The 17547-nt window shown below is 44.2% G+C and overlaps 1 protein-coding gene across 4 annotated transcripts in view; it reads left to right on the top strand.

Moving 5' to 3' along the window:
* Positions 1-17547, top strand: part of LOC128749919 (plexin-B1-like) — a 46940-nt gene that overhangs the window by 6709 nt on the left and 22684 nt on the right. For 3 of the 4 annotated variants that reach the window (XM_053849929.1, XM_053849925.1, XM_053849928.1), the window contains exons 2-4: positions 2403-2528; positions 15557-15633; positions 16045-16918. In XM_053849929.1, the coding sequence (XP_053705904.1) occupies positions 16046-16918 (873 nt within the window). In that variant the 5' untranslated portion in view covers positions 2403-2528; positions 15557-15633; position 16045. The remainder of the gene's footprint in view (positions 1-2402; positions 2529-15556; positions 15634-16044; positions 16919-17547) is intronic. The other variant, XM_053849926.1, reaches the window with a different exon arrangement.

Raw genomic sequence — 17547 nt, 5'->3', positions numbered from 1 at the left:
TTTTTTTTCAGTGATCGCCAATCACAAAATGTATTTTTGTCATTTAGTTGGGATGTGTCTCTCAGCAGTTTCACTTGAGGTGTCATCTTTAAAAAGACCATTTTTCTGAAGGTATGGCGGTTGTCATTTAATGGTGGCGTATGTTTGGACTACTTTGTTTGGAAAACCCAAGTAAAATCGATAAAGACGTGAGTTTCTTGTGTTATAAGGTGAAGTCTGTGATGAAGGAATCAAGTTTATGTGCCTTTTTCCACTGAAATGAGCCTCCAAAAAATGTAAACAGTGATATAGCATTCTCTTAAGGCTCTTATTTCCTGTTCAAAGAGTGACAGTTATACACTATTAGAGAAATGTATCTTCTGTTCTGCCCACCACTTGGACAGCGTTTTGCTCTTTGATCCAATGAGTCACTGAGTTTGACTCCCTGGAAGCGTCAAGCCCACTTATTTTCTTCTCAATAAAACTGCACTTGATCGGATTTGTTTAGTCCAGACAGTCCAACGACTGTTTAAGTCTGCATAATGGTGTACGTTAAAGTTCAAACGTGTTTTTTTGCACATCACAGTGGATTAGTTTGCAGAGTCACAGACGAGTTGCTGCCCTCGCAGTTGGCTAAAGTTTTACTTTGGAAAAAAGCAAAGTCCAGTCCAAGAATGCAGGTGCCTAACTTAAACTTCTAGCTACATTGTATTGACCGCTGTCTTAATGTTCAACTCGAATGAGGGGGAAGGAAACAAAAAATCCCTCTGCGTGGGTCGACTGTAGAAACACTCGACACACAACACGGTCTGTTTGCTAGCTCCGCTGACCTGGCCATCTTTTTCACTGTTGAGTTACTCACCATCACCTCCAGCTTCACCGGGTTTTGGTTATGGTCACAGACGTTTTAGTAACTGATGCACTGTCACTTGACAGGAAGTGCTGGTCTGATTCTCTGTAAGATTTAAGGACGTTATTAAACCCAAAAAGTGGCTTTAAATTATTCTATGTCCCGTCTCCTCTTTGCCTGAAACTATCAATCCTCTTAAGGGCAACTACTTCCCTTATATAGTGCTGCCCACTCAGAGGTTTACAGGATAAGGAGTGGGATGGAGGAGTGAAGATTCAGCAATGTTTTTTTTTTTGCTAGATTTTGAAAAATGTCCTCTGAGTCTGGACCGACTGCGAGTCTTTGTTGCATTTGGTTTGGGTTGAGAATGATAATGGTTTAAAATGTGGTGTTTTCAGTCTTGCTAAACAAACAATATGCATTAACTGGAAAAGGTCAGAAATCAATATTTGGTGGAATAACTCTGATTTCTTTTCAATATTTATTTCATTCATGACTGGCTCACCTCCTATAGTTGACGTTATTCTGCTGCCGGAGCAAAGAACCCTAAGCGCTACAGTTTTGTTTGACAGCTTGTGGTCATCCATCTTCCTCTTGATCACATTCCAGAGGAATCAATCCACTTATAAGGTAGAAAAGTTGCTTCCTTAAGCTCTGACAGTGTTCTCCAACACAGAGCTGGATCCATCAAGGTGAAGACTCACTGCAAAAAGATGCACATTTTTATTTTAAATTCATCAGGCGCTCCAGATTTAATGCCTTTAAATTAAACATAAACATAAATAATATAGTCTGACTTGACCCCAGTCACTTGTCCGTCCATCTTCTATGTTGTGTACTTGTGGAATGTTTCATCAATAAATGAAGTCTTGTGTGCCTCCAATAAACTTTCCCACAACCTGCTCTGAAAGCATTGTGAAGTTTCATTTCCTTTCCGCTGTTTAATCCCGGTGTTTCTCCAGTGCTTAATATGTTTAATCATTTCACAACACTGATGGAGCCTCTGCTCTCCGGGCAGATGGTAGCTGCTCTCCAGGTGGGGTCCTCCCTCCCTCTTCCTATTTTGGCCGCGCTGAAATGATCCCGCCGCGACCCAGCCAGCAGACACGCAACACGCCGTGTTTTTTTTTAGGGGGGTAATGTCATACTTTGTCATGAAAGTGGCTGTTGGAAACGTGAGAACTGAACAGAAGTTGTGTGAGGAGCAACGGGAGGGTGGTCTTCAGCAGTCGCCATTAGCGGAACAGTGGTCGGATCAAGTGTGTTTGTCCAGCTGCCGGATCATCCTCTGCCAGGGCAGCGCACACATGACTGCACTTAATGAGAATCCTTTGCAAACTCCTTACAGTACTGGCGATCATAACTCAGAGCTTATATCACGTCTGACGACCGGATTCAGCATGAATATCGTCCATCCCCCACACCCCCAGAATACCGACTCTGGCCTTTGTGTTGCACCTGAAAAGCACTTCCTCTCCCCCTCTTCTGCAAGAGCCATGCCTAGATGGGCTGTGTCCGTCTGCCTCCCTCTTCTCCTCCCTCTTGTCATTTGATGTGTCTTTTCTTTTTCCAGGGTGCACAGTTTGACCCCAGTTGCCCTTGACACAAGCATTTCTGGAGCTGCAGCCAATCAATAGAGACTCCTGTGGGCCAAGTGTCAGATGTTGCTCCCACTAATTGAAAGCAACAACAACCCATGGTGAGCAAGAATGAGCATTGTTGTTGATGTGTGCGTGTGTGTGCATGTGTGTGTGTGTGTGTGTGCGCCAGGATGAATGAGGTTCTGCCGTGTTCATACAGTGGATCACCGTCTCTGCAGTGCTTCTTTATATTGAGCAATACGTCCTTTCATTTGAATGATCGCAACAGTCCCTACAATAAAGAAAACATGGCTTCCTAATAGTTTATTTAGCATCACTGTAATGGTGACTCAAATACTGTACATGTGTGTTTGCCTTCCATGAATATTAATGCTCTAATATGTTAAGAACACGGGGACAATTCACTTGTCAGTGCCCCTTTATTGCCATGCCATTTAGTTCTCAGTCAGCTCGAGACATGAGGTGTCGACCATTATAAGCCATCATAGACTGCCACAGTTTTTTTTAACTCAACATGGTTCTCCTGGAATAAAGCTGGGGTTCCTCCCCTGTGCTGCGCCTCACCTCCTCTGTCGGCCATCCTGCTTGAATTGCTTTGACTTTTCATCACACTTGTGACTGCTCGCAAGTAAATGTGAATTTAATATAAAAAAATAACTTTGATCAAAAGCTAACACAAAAACTCATTAAACAAATATTGTTATTATTATTATTGGTTTTATTCTAATTTTACATTTTACTCAGCTGTGTTTCACTACAGATTTGGAGTAACATAAAATATGAAACTTTCGTATTTTCATTAAATGCTCTTCTTCAGACAAGATCCCCGGTCATTTACTGGCGCTAACTGGACTTGTTAGTCGCTGTGATGGATGAGGAAAGCGTGTGCTGAAGTAGCTGTTGTCAACTACTAACTTGGTAATAGATTATTTATTGCTGTCTCCTGTTACTAGGTAAACAGTACTGACAGTGTCTTTATGTTCACACACTGTTCCAGAGTCACGTGTGGTCATTGAACTGCTGTAAATCCAGCCGAGAAACAAACAGCCTAACTTCCAAAAAGGATTTATCACCCTACAGGGAATGTAAAAATGTAAACTGTCAGCTTGATGCGTATTGCCATTGTCATTTAACCTTTACGGGTGGGAATACAATATCGATGTTTGGTTGTTAGGCAACAAAAGAATGGCAGCTTTACGTTCAAAGACATTGAAATTAATCCTGAGCATCAGTCGGTCCATCCTCATGAATAATGCATTTCAGCAGCAGTCCTGACATTGGGAGTGGAAGCGAGGCTTTATTCAAAGATTCAGCAGTAATGCCAGGCCACACTCCGGGACAATCTGCTTCAATGGGAAGCCAGACAAGGAGCGGCGGCAAGCTTCTTTCATGGCCGTCTGTTTGTGTACAGTACGCTCCATTATTGTCTACCTTTTATTACCGCCGGGGTTTAGTCTGGTCAACATTGTAGGCTGGTGTTTCAGTCGTTTTCACACTTTCGCTTGTTTGGTTGTTGAAGTTTTTACTGACTAGACATCCTTTTGTTTTGGTTGCCCTTTTATTTCTTCTTGTTCTGCACTGGAGTTGGTCCATTTTGAATGCCCCTGGACAAATTGGGTCACTTTCTTCCCCCCCTGTTGTTGACATGTTTGGCCGGTCTGGCTGCTCTTGAAGATATTAATGGAAAGAGATGAGCCTCCTACAGTTTGTTGTGACGGAGATCAGAAGATAAAACCGCAGCCCCAAGGATTATGTCATTTAGGTGTTTTTTACGACGTGTTTGTTCAAGGCTCGGTTGGTTAAAGCCCTTTTGATATCGAACAGTTGGCAAACAATGGTAAAACCACTTCACTTGGTCTTCTGTTTGCAGTAACATGTTGCCCTCAAAAATGTGCTCGTCCTCGTGTCGACAGTGATACCAATACACAGACACACCCCTCAGCATTTCTGCTGCCTTTGTTGTTCCCCCACCTATCTTTGGCTAAACCCTGTAGTTTGATCAATCATTGATGCTCCCAGGTGTCTGCTGACCTCGGGCGATACTCTGATTGGGTAGGTCAACCTCGACGTAGACAGCCGCACCCCACTCCTTCACCCAAACACTCACACAAAGCGTCTACCTCGCGGCCCCTCCCTGCATTTCAACTTGAATCATATTCCCTACTCCCTCGATCCTTGGCTCTTTCTTATCTCGGCCTGCACGCTCTCCCCCCTACCGGATCAGGGAAAGCCAGTCTCAATTAAAGAAGCAGTGGGGCTCCCTAAGCCATTAGCCATATTAATGTTGGGGCCACGCCTGTGCCCCTTCCCCGACAAAGACGGTCAGGATCAGTCCGGTTGGCATTTATTGAGATTTACTGATCTTCAGCCGTGCGCCCTCTCACTGGCACAGTTGGTGGTGGCATGACCATCTGATGGGGTCCTCGCATTTTGCGAGGATTGCGTGGATATAGAATGGCACAGGCGGATCACTTGGAGATAACAGCTTTTTTAAGTAGGAGTCACGATAATGTTTCAAAATTGTGAGTTTCCATGTCATCGCCTCAGTTGACCCTCTGAGAAGTAATGTCGCGGACATAATGCATTACTTAAACAGACATACCTCAAGAATGCTACGCTTTCAAGACGAGTAATTTTAAGACCAGCTAGTACTGACTTGCGAGTGTCTTTTTTTTGTCATTCTTCTCACAGCGTTTCTGCCATTTTTTTAAATGTATTTTTTGCAAACAGTGGTTGAGACCCTCATTTTCCTGCAATAATTTCCATGTAGTGTAATCTAAATAACTAGTCCCTTCACCAGCTACGATATATCGACTCTGCTGTTGGGTGTTGATTCAATGTTTGCTTTAAAACGTTTTTTTAAAAGTGTCCATAGCAATGAAAAAATCCCAGCATAAAAAAGAATTGCGGAATGTCACAAGGTTCAGCCCAGAGACGACCTAGCAATACACGATATACACAGCAGGCATTTCAGTTGATTTTTATACTTCGATGGTAATCTTACAAAAACGACTGCAAAGACGGTGGAGCTCATACTCATTGAACTGGAGTTATGTCCAAGTAACTGGTTAACTCTCCACACTGCAGCTTGAATGTGATCTTTGAATAAATATACTAGTTGTTGTAGATATCCTCCTTAATTTGGGTTGGAAATGCAAGTAAATTAAGAGTTTTTACCGAAGCTGACATGGAAGACCAAGTTGTGGGGCTTCATATTCCTCACCTGAATTTATGGAATTTTTTAGATGTTGGGTTTTCTCTGCCTCTAGAGTCTCAGATTGACATTTTGCTGCTGACAGCATTCTAGTTACTCAAGTTACTTTCTTCAACTAACTCACTGGTGCGTGACAGCCGCGGATATATCTGAATGAAAAGGCCGAGTGATGAATGGCTTCAAGGCTCATCCACTGGCCTTCAACGTACACTTAACCTTTCGGCGGTGACTCTATTTGTCCCCTGACCACAATAGTACACCTCAGAGCTGTGGCAGCACTGGGCTCTCCTCATCCATCATTTTTGATTTTCTGCCACAGATGCAGATATCAGGGTGATGAGTGTGTGTGTGTGTGTTCATTCCGTCTGGGTCAGCATTACAGGCACATGCTCCTGAGCAAGATGGAGAGAACACAGTCTATTAAGCGTCTGACAATTGAAGACCTCCCACTCTAAAAGATCAGCTGAGATTTTCCTCCCTCAAGCTCGCTCCCTGCGGAAGGCAAAGACCAAGAGGGGGACAAAGGCGTGTCTCCGGGGGCGTCCATTTTCTTTCTAATGAAGCTGTCTATCTCGTGGCTTGTTGACAGAAGGCCAGGGTATCACACCCACCTGCCTACTCCCACAAAACCACCAGCTTGACTTGTTTTGAATAATAAAAAAGGACAGGAAATGTTGTTCAATCCAAATATTTTGATCTCGGCGTCAAGGGAGTCTTACGTTGTCAGCAGTATGTGTAATGCCTGGATAACCCTGTAGCTGTAGCCTGCCAGACTGAACGTGTTGCACACAACAAATATAGCCACAAGAGGTGAACTGGCTACTGTTGAATTCTCTAGAGAGGAAAAACAATCTGCCACTTAAGCTATGGACAACCATAAATTCATGAATTCCTGATAGGAGTGAGACCTGATCTAAAGCGGAAGCTTATTCTCAGGCAGAAATCCATGGCCTGTGGACACTTGGCAAAACCTGTTTATCTTCCCACCAGCTCTCTTATCTTGCCAAAGGCATGGGACACTCACTGTGAACCTTTTATAACCATAACTTTTCATTATCTACCTGGAAACAACCCAGACCACATCGGAGTTGAAACCCTGTCGGAAGAACGGAAAGGCCTTTCCCATCAGAACAAAGTGCCCAAATGTTGGGGATCGAGGTCACACGCAGACACTTCTACATTAACTTAAAGTGACTGAATTCCATAGAACTAATGTGGAGCACTTGTTAAATGGTGTTGTCAGTGCAAGCGCGCTTTCTTGCCAGCTCTTTCTTTGTCTGTCTGCCTACTCCGTCCAAACCTCACGGGGCTGTGGTACAATGTGCATCACAGTTCATCGTGAGTCACATTATGTTTCTGTCTGTCAAACAATGACAGCAGTCAAGTCACAGTTCGGTCTGAGTCGAGACAGCAGTGTAATGCTTTTTGATCCTCCTTTTCTATGGTTCGTTGGTGTGGAAGTAGAAATATATTGCAATATAATTGAGATGCATACTCTGGTCACATCTTAAAGTGATCCAACGTGGTTGTAGAAAAACCAAAGGCTCCATTTTCCAAATCAGATTCTGGTTGCGTAATGGCTTAATTTGTGTTCACAAAAGCATTGTCTTGTTGAAGCTGTTTAACTAGCCATTTGCTTCTGCTACAAGAACCACTGGGAGCAGGATTTATCCACCAATAACCAGGCTCAAATCTGAACAGGATTGTAGGGGAATGAGGAAATGCTGGCTGTGGTTGTTTTTAGCAATTCACCGGGATTATGTCTGCATGGGTGCCCTGGCTGCAGATGAAACAAGACTGGACCCATTTATTGTGTTTTGCAGCGATGCCAGTGAGGTATTAAGGACACACTTTGCAATAGAGCATTGTTTCCCTGTGATGTAACAGAAAAGCAAACACCAAAAAGGTAACAATGATGCTGACGAGGCTGTTTTTTTTTTTTAGTTTCAAAAGTAAGGTGCCCTCAGTTTTTGTCAACACTACTGTTTATGTAACGGCATGTTCGAGGTCACTGGTTTCTTTTTGGTGGCCCTGTGAGTGAACGCGGTGCCGGGTCCTACTATGAGTGAAGATGCAGGGCAAAGCTGAAAGAGGGATTATGTTGTCTGGTCTTCTCTCTGTCAAAGGGAACACCATGCCCATGCTTCAGTCCTGGGACTTTCCGCAGCATCAGGGCCAACTCTGGGGGTATCAGTCACAGCGCATCATGACGCTCTATGCACATTCTTTGTCGCCGCATTCGCTACGAAGGTATTTCAAGAGCATTGGGAGGCGTTCCACTCAATCGAGGTTTGTGTTTTGATGTTCCAAAAGCTTGAGCCAATTAGCTTCCCTCAATGCCAAAGCTGTTCCCTTTAGCTTTGTAAACATGGATCCGGAGCAGCTAGTGCCAATTTGGTGTGGAGCAAGGAAACTACCTTACGCAATGAAGGGACTGAGCTTTGGAAGTATTCAAAGGGGATACCTGCAGGTTGCTCTTCTGCAATGACAGTGTCTTCTGTGGTAGATTCATTCCACAGCGACCATCACAAACAGAAATGCAAGTGAGCGTCCACACGCTACATATGACTGTTTGTTTTTGCAGCAACTTTCACCATTAACTTCTATTGGATATGTGATATTGGTGATTTAGGGCCCCTTGTATGCACTTTATTTAGTCCATATATATTTACAGATAAGGCAGATATACTGCACTTAGATATGTGTGTGATTTTTTTTTGGTCAGCATCCAGTGCAATTGCTGAGAGAAAAGATGGTTGTGGAAGGTCTCAAAAATGAAGTTTAAAATTGAACATTTTTTCTTTTACATTAAACTTGCTTTCTGTTAAAGATGTTGCTTGTCCTTTTGTGAGGATAGTTAAATTGTGATGTAATTCTGTAATGGTTTTAACTGGTGCTGTGTTAGGGCAGCCGCTCAGTCCGGCCCTGACTAAACATTTGGAAAATGCCTGGCATCCAGATCGGCGCCCGGGATAGCTGCAATGGTGGCGAGATGTGGGGGGTGTACGCCGGGGGCAAAGACAAGGGTGAGGAATTACTAAGAAGGTTGAGACTGATGCGACGCAGGGCTGGATCAAGTCTACTTGTTACGAGTCAAAGGTCCGCCAGGGGTCATTTGCTGCAAACCTGTTCATGAATAAAACACGTCTTGCTCTCGGATTCCTTTTGCCTTACATCATAAATGAGCGCCTCTGGGAATAGAAGTGTTCTTCTTTTCTGGGTTTTTGAGAGACATGGCTGGGACATTTTCCTATCCTTGAGACTTGTTTGAAAGAGGAGGCTCAGCAGAGCACAGAGCTCCGAGTCCAGGCACATTAGCAGTGATACTCTGGTTCACTATCAGACGCCTTGTGGCTCAATATCCTTTCTTTTTTGTGGTGTCTGTAATTGAATAAACCAGCAGAAAAGCGGTCTTGATGTTTCCCAGAGCTCTTTGAGTCATCAATTATATTCAATTTATGATGAAGATAATAAGACGAGAAGGCGTAAGACGCATCTCCGCATTTGCAAAGAGGGAAGCAGAAATGTGTCTACAGACGGTGTGACAAGCTGATTAAAAAATGCCCACAGACTGAAAGCGCGAGACCGCCGCTCTGTATTCACTGGACCCAAGCACGTCGTCACGACAACGAAGAATGACAAAGGGCTTTCTCAGGCTATTGAGTGTTTTGAAAGAGGAGGCGGCTGCATGTGTCTCTGTGTGTGTGCGCCTGCGAGTGACTTGGAGTGAAGCCGTGGCTGTACTCCCTGTAGGTGGTAATGTATGCGGACCATTCACAAACAAATGAATACACATTCACATCCCACGGGATCCTCCTTAGCACAATGACAGTATCAGTGCGTCCTTGATGACGTGATGCGTCCACTGGACATATGGCCTGTCAAGATTCGACCAAACTTTCCAGAAGCTTTTTAAACCTGTTATGTCTGGCCAGACGATGCTAATGTCTTTTTTGTCCACTTTGTTATTGTGTTTGCCGGCTAGAATAGTTTCAGCAAAAAATGATTTTAGTTAAAATGAATCGTCAATAATAAGAAAAACCACAAAATTCTTATATGAGAATGAAAGCTGTTTTTTCCTCTCTCTCTGGGGACGTGAGTTATTTTAACTGCCTGGATTTGGTCCCTAACAGATGACCTCCACTGAATGTCCTTCCTCCTTTCACAGAAAGACATCAGCAATTGACTCTTCTTGCACTGTAAAAGCGGCAGACGGTAAATAAATAAATGAGCACAAAAGGGCACGATTGCAGAAGCCCATCCATCTTTGCAAAAAAAACAGGTTGACAACAAATGTCAAGCGATCCAATTTTGCCTCGTGCTGCTAAGCGCGTCCCCTCCGGGAATATGTGTATGCCTTCCATGATGTCATTGTTATTAGCCATCTACTTCCTTGTTATTGCTGAGAGCATTAGCCGTGTCAACTAAGTGAATAAGGTCTAATTTTCTGACTAAGGCATCCTTAAAATAATTGGATTCATGCGGGAGCTTTGCTCAGCTCTGGGTTTTAATGACGATGATCAAGTCACCGATGATTCATGTGTCATTGTGGACAAGGTGAAATGGAAATTTCTGTTTTCCTGGTGTTACAAATAAATACTGAGCAAGCTGTAATGCAACAGGTCAGGGGTCACAATTCACTGAACTGAACACACTTTCAGGTCACTGGTGTTATTTTTCATTTCAAATTGTTCTTTAGGTTGCTATATGATTTCGCTGTAGTTTATAATACTGCTTAGGTGACTCAACTTGTTGCCTAGCGATTGGGAAACCACACTTCCACCTGGCGATGCAGGCTCCCAATTCATTCCTCCAGGTTGGAACAGTGGTTCTGTGGACTGCTTTGTCATCTCTCCTTGTTCTTGCTCCGGAATATTTGCTGGTAATATAAGGCGGACTGCTGTTGAATTTGGCTGTGGTATTCTGTTCATGGCTGCTTTGCATGTGTCCAGAGCAGTGCAGGAAATCCACCGTCTCATGTTGCTTATGAAAGATTAGATTTTCTGCTCGCTTCATCCTTTTTCATGAGAAGAAAATGGATTCCAGTTATTAAGTTTGTCTTTACTAAGCAGGGTATAGAAACACAAACACTGTTTCTTGATCAGTCCAGCTGCCTGTGCCAGTCACCTTCTTTGCTTTTGTCTGCCATTTTCAGTCTGACTCATTCATCCTCCGTACCTTTTGCTTCTCTCTGATCTCTGATGAGTTACGGCAGCGTGAGTTGGGGTCTGCCATATTTCAGCAACGGCATGCTAGTCTTTGTTTTCGCTGCTTCAGGAATCGGAAATTTCTCCTTCGCCATCATTCCATCTCTCACTTTTCAACCAGATCTTCAATGAAAAACTAAAGTCATTGATAACTAAAATTCTACCCTTTGACAGCCATATTTAAATCTACTAAATAAAGATGATTAATAATAGTAATAATTCAACAACTCATTAAAGTTATAAATCAAATGGATGGCGGTGGTTGTGTGTATTTGCGTGTTCACGTGGGAGACTGTCCTCCTACACTATTGTGCGATGCCAAGTATCACATTTCCCAAATGTCCCTCTGGGGCCGTCTGTCCTGCGCGTCAAACTCTAATAATAACTGTGATATAGTCATGCATAATACAACATCTGTGTGCAATCACTTAACACTGTGGGGCTCCTAGAAAGTAATTGATTCACTTGTGGGGGAACTTCAATAGTAATTAAGTTGCGATGGGATTTTTTTTCGATGACACATTAAGTGAAACGCTGTGTGGCATGATGATAGTTCATCAATCCTTATCAATAAATGGATCAAAATGAGCCTTACAGTTGAAGGCGGGTCATGAGTGTCATGTTAAGCAGCGCAGCTCACACCTGCTTTTCAGAGCGCTGCTGTCTCCGCACTGAAAGGATCCTGTCATAAATCGGGTGTGTGTGTGTGTGAGTGGCTGCGTGAACTTGGAAAAAGTGTGTTCTTTCTCTGCCTGGATGTGTGTGTGAAGGGTCTCGATTGAAAGGGAAGTTACTTTTATCCTGTGTCCGTTAAATGCTAGCGGTCGGTGAGAGGAGTGAAAGGGACACTATTCCCTGCAGCAGAGTCAGACAGAGGGTCTGTTCAGCCCACCGGAGGGGCCGAGAGACAGACCCTCTGTGTGTGCATGTGAACCAAGGCCAGAGAGATGGCCTTTGACTCTTAAGAAGGCGACGGAAATGGAGAGAGGCCAAGCATGTGTACGTCTGCCTTTCATAATATTAGCCCTTTCACAGATCTTACAACACAACAAGGATAATCTACTGATAAAGCCAAGTGTTGTGAAGTGGATGTCCTTTAATACTTGTGCTATTTGTCGCTGCTCTCTCATCTTGTTCGTCTTTCTTGGCCACGATAAACGAAACATACTGGAGCCAATTTAGAATGATCTGCTCTCACTGTAAAATGAGCTAAAATAGGAATATGATCTTCTTCTTGTGGGTTCATCCGATGATCTTTTGACCCTTGTAGACGCCTGTAAGTCTTGCTGCTAACCTGATCCAGTTCTCTGGATCCGTCTGTACTTGAATAACCGCTGCATGGTAACCAGTTAACCTCTAGTAGATTCCGTCATCGTACACTTACAGTGTTTTGTGGTCATGCACTGGCTTGTATTTCTATATTTACCAAGAGTGAGGCGAGGGAGTGGAGCAAAAACATCACTCAGTCAGTCCGCTGTCTAATTTCAGTCATAAATAGTGGTGGTTTGCACACAGGCTTTAAAAACCATCCACTGCTAATTTCTAGGTTTCAAAAAAATATTTTTCTATACGGAATTTCCGTGTTGTGCGAGCATGTCAAATGCCCTAGCACCTGTGGACCAAAAATATTAAATATCCATGAGTCAAAAACGACGTGGTTTCCAGAGTGCACTCTCAAGGATTATCTTCCCATCGCCTCTTTTGGACAGAAGCGAGTGCTCTGGTGAGACTGGACGAGCAATAAGTAGGTGATCGCAGTAAAGGAAGTGGTTGCCAGTCAGATCCCCAAACGCATTGTTCGCGGTTGGAATTTGATCTCACCGGAATCCACGCGTCCTGAAGGTTGAGGACATTTGCATATGAGGGAAGTGGCGGCTGAAGTGAAAACAAATCAATGTGGAAGGTCCATCCTTGCGGTTGAGTCAGAGTCATCTCAGTGAGATCCTTGAATGACATTCGGCGACTGAAAGCATCCAACTTATTTACTCTTAAATATTCTGATACTATGTGATTCAGACGGCATAGTCTGTTTATACGGGTTAAATATCTGGTTGTATTCGGGGATTGTAGTCCATGCTTTAGTGTCAACACATTTTTTCTCAGTTAAAACTGTGGATGAGATCATCTCGACCCAAAGTCCGTGGAAATATTGCCTCTTATTCTTATCACATCCCAATTCCCATCCAAATGATTTATTAAGCTTCTGTTTGTATCCGCTCACTTATCTTGTCAAATGGCTGTCCTTGCTGATCTCCCCCAGATATGTTCTCCTCACTGTCCTCATGCTGTGACATCTACCGTCAAGGAGTCTGGGGGCCCCGGGGCCAGACGCCAGCCAGCCCACCAGAACATCACAATGCAGAGCAATGCTTCATGGCTCCCGGCCCAATGTCCCCCCACTGTTCCACTGCCGATGACCTCACATATTTTATGGGGTCTTGGGCGTTCAGTGGGCTGTCACGGTCCATTAAGGGCTTTAGAAACGAACTTTCACAGTTGAGTCTCGATAATTATTAGACATGGACATACGAAGAATGTGAAATGGACAAGAATGGTCCGGGCAAAAGTTCAGCGATGTGACCGCAGTTCGGGAACTTTTCAGGGGACCGTAAACATTCTGGCATGAATAAGTACGTAGCATTGTTAGCACAGCTCTTCTCAGTGTATTACATACTGTTTAACGTGTATTATTAAACATTATAAATGCTTATAGCGTTTGCCTTGCCTTTGGATTATATCTCACATCAGGCTCATAGTCGTTCCCTTCTGTTCAGCGACTGCCTCCCAAAGCTCTGTCAACATTCTGATGGTCCACCAGGGGTTATTTATAGACCTCGGACTGTGCCCCTGTGTCCAGTCATGCTGCATTCCAGACACTGCTGTGAAGAGTGTTTGTTGCCAGCTTTATTATTTGGTCTGAAAATTTTGAAACTGACTTTGCAAATCCGTTTTACCAAACTTGAAGTTTCACTTTATAAGTTGAGTTCCTTTGACGGATGGAGTCGTCTTGCAGTTGTATATTCTTCAAGAGTTATGGGACCCATGGGAAACGGCCGCTGCTTTGGGCTTTCCCTTCTTTTTCTTCACTCAAACCACAGCTGGATGTCCAAAGTCTGCTCTGCTCTCATGGTAGCTTGGTTGGAAAATCATCATTGCTGGTTGGTAAGAGGAAGTTCCCATGGCGATGGGGTCAGAGGGAGTTATAAATAAGTTGACCCCAGCTTGCTCAGTGGTCAAAGAGCAGGTGAGGACGCCTGCGAAGAATGATTGTGGGAATTTGTTTTGTATTGTTCCCAGGCTTGTTCTGTGATTTTCTTTGGGCAAGGCACTAGTCTCCTTCCCCACTCCCTGCTAGAGTTGCGGCTTGAGTCATCATGCTCATGTTTATACAAGTTGCACCTAACTGAGTATGTTGCTGATCCTCCTGTCTGATGAGATGCTCAGCAGATGTGGCATTTGGGTTTTAAGATGTTCCTGTAGCTGGCCGCTCTCTGCTGCTGATGAAAAATAGCAGCAACAAACTGTCAAACTAAGTGAAGTGGGTGCTGTATTTACTAGAAATAGCTGCTTTATCATCTGCACGGGATGTTTTTCTGCAACTTTTTCAACCCCTCTTAAAAAGATATTGTGCATCAGCGTGCAGTCCAGTTTGTCTTAATAAATCATGAGACAGGAAGGTGAGTTTGTTTTAGATGTATGTTTTATAATGACTGCTCCGCTTCCCTGGCAGAGGAGCGTGTGCATCTTGAGCCCTGTTTAACAGCCTGTAATGGAGCGACTCCTCTTCACGTCTACACACTCTCCCACAAAGGGCGTGGAGGTTATTACTTATTATACTCCTCATTCTGCTCATGAATAAGTCAAGACAAGCGCTGAGACACACTTAGTAAGACCCTCCAAAGACACGTGCACCTGCTCCAGGATGGCCTGTGGTCATGCACACACACACACACATATGAACACACACATTTCTTTTAACCCCCTGCCTTTGTGTCGAGGGGGTCGCTTCAGTCAGTCGACAATTGGGTGAGATGACACTGCATGTCTAATGTAACTGCAATCTATTCACACTTAAAAGTAATGGTGCATGATGTGCTTCATGGCGGCGTGTCACACACTTCTGGAGATTTGCCTTCCTCTGTCATTATGAGAGGTGTTGGTGCGTCAATAACCTGGGCTGAGTATGAATTTGATCCCCTAATGATGCGTTTGTCGCGTGACAAAAACGAGGCGCGTGTAGGATGATGATGATGCACTTGTTTATTCACACGTAACCTTTCCTCCGAGGTCAGGGAAAGGTCCGCGGAGCTTCTTCAATTATTCAAGTGGTTTTTGCACAAATGGAGAGTAAGTGTCCACAAAGCACTCTCTGTGGAGGTGTTGAAGGATGGCTGTTCTGATGGGAAATGATAGTTGTTTTGAAGCTTCCAACTGTAAATGATACGACGGCTGTCTGTGTTTTGACATGGACCAAATGCACTTTATGTATTTGAGCATGTGAGCGGCTACTCTTCTTTGCACATCTCAGATTTCTCTGCTGTCTGACTTGTCCACGTTGTGAGACGTGAAGGGTGACTGAGTACTGTCTATCGGACCTGTATATTGTTTTGCCATCTTGTCGGTCCTGAGAGGTGCGTTTGGCGTCCCCTTGTTTGTTGCCAACAGATGTAGGTTAATAATTATTTATGTTGTTGTTCCCCCGCAGAGGCAGAGGAAAGCAACGGGATATGATTCCAGGCGATAGGCAGGAGGAAGTCTTCGTCTTAACAAAGATCACAGATGGTGAGGACTTGATCCCGAAAGTATTCCAACCTGCCTAACAAGACCTCTGAGATTCATCTAACCCTTCGTTGAAATAAATGACGCCAACATCATTCTCTCTTTGGAAAATTGTATAACACAAATAGGCTTGCATGTTTTACAGAGCATGAATTATTCTCCCCGACATCTGGACAGAGTTGTTTTCGGTGTTATCCATCGAGCTATTTTCAGCCACAGGGTTTATGTAACAATAAAACTTGACAAGGTTATGAAACTCTTGAGGAACTTTGTGAAAGGAGATAAAAGTTGTGATATGTGTTAATAGCTTTAGTAATGTGTGGGTCACTGTTCTCCTTTCTTTTGCGCTTCTCTTGTTAATGTATGCTGAAAAGGAGTTAGCACTAAAGTTGTGTTGTGTTGCGTCTCCTTTAGAATGTTTGCCATGCCACATGGGAAGACTCTGAGCACCTCTCTACTCGTGCTCTTCATCTCCGTCGTGTCCGCCTCCACACAGAGACATTCTTATCCACGATTCACTCGGAATGACACACATTTCCAGCACCTGGTGCTCCACCCGGACCCCCGTGTGGGGACGGTGTACGTAGGCGCCAGGGACCACCTCTTCCAGCTGGATGGACTGGATGCACTTCGACTGGAGCAGGAGGAGACGACGGGACCCTTGAGGGACAGCAAGGACTGCCTCCCTCCTGTCACCGAGTCCAACTGTCCTCATGCTAGGAAAACCAGCAATCACAATAAGTTACTTCTCGTGGATCCAAAAGCTTTGGAGCTGATCACCTGTGGAAGTGTCCACCAGGGCACCTGCCAGAAACGGAGCCTGGCGTCCATCAAGAAGGTGCTCTTTTCCAAAGAGAGGCCGGTGGACACGCAGCATGTTGCAGCCAACGACCCAGCTGTGTCCACGGTGGGGTTGGTGGTGGCCCCCCATGGAGGTGAAAGGACGGTGATGTATGTCGGAAGAGGCTACACGTCCAGCCATCCACCCATATCCACTCGCCATTTGTCATCGGAACCCATGTTTTCCTACGACGAGACCGCCAAGTTGGCAGTCGCCGGGCGCCTGGCTGAGTACAACCACCATTTTGTAATGGCATTCAAACGGCGCTCGTACGTCTACTTTCTTTTCTATCGTCGGGACATCAAGTCGATATCGAGGGAGTACCGTACATATGTGGCCCGGGTATGTCTTGATGACCAGTCCTACTATTCTTACGTGGAGGTTCCTCTGGTCTGCCACTCCGACTTCAATCCTTCTACCAACTACAACCTTCTTCAGGCCGCTCAGGTACGTTATCCTTACTTATCTACTCATGACCAGCTGGTTCACTGGGTTGTAAGATGCTTTTATTATTATTATTATTATTTGATTGTAACACCAGAAAGATACATTTTTTTTAAATTGTATTATGAATAATTGTGCGTAAAGGTTGACAGTCAACAACAAACAGAAAAATAGCAATAATAACATAAGCTTGCAAAAATAAACTTCAAGAATTGCTCTATTTTGCAGCACTAAATTAGTGTGTCCTTGAAACGAATGGCCTTTTCAAAGAGCTCATAGTTCAAATACACTGTTGTCACTTTTGGATTTTGGAGAAGCTACTTCCTACCTTCCAGAAATCTGAACTTGTGAATTTGCCTGGTGGTGCTTCTCCATTGGTTCTGCACTGTAGTCACGCAGACCTGGTCTATAGTGGAACCTCAGTTTAAACCACAAGCTGCAGTAAAAACTTTGAACTCTGTACAACTGTTTCCACTCAACAGTACATAACCATTTCCGCTACTTTGACTGATTGGCAATGCAAGAAGCTTCCGTCCGCGAGACACCACACAATCATCAGGAGCAATTATGGCCTCCACTGTTTGACAGCACTTTGCCAGATAGTTGGTGGATCCCGGGACAGAAAGTTTAAG

Source organism: Synchiropus splendidus, chromosome 18 (assembly GCF_027744825.2).
Source record: "Synchiropus splendidus isolate RoL2022-P1 chromosome 18, RoL_Sspl_1.0, whole genome shotgun sequence".
In the NCBI taxonomy this organism is placed as follows: Eukaryota; Metazoa; Chordata; class Actinopteri; order Syngnathiformes; family Callionymidae; genus Synchiropus; species Synchiropus splendidus.
This window is presented reverse-complemented; position numbering and strand designations above follow the sequence as displayed.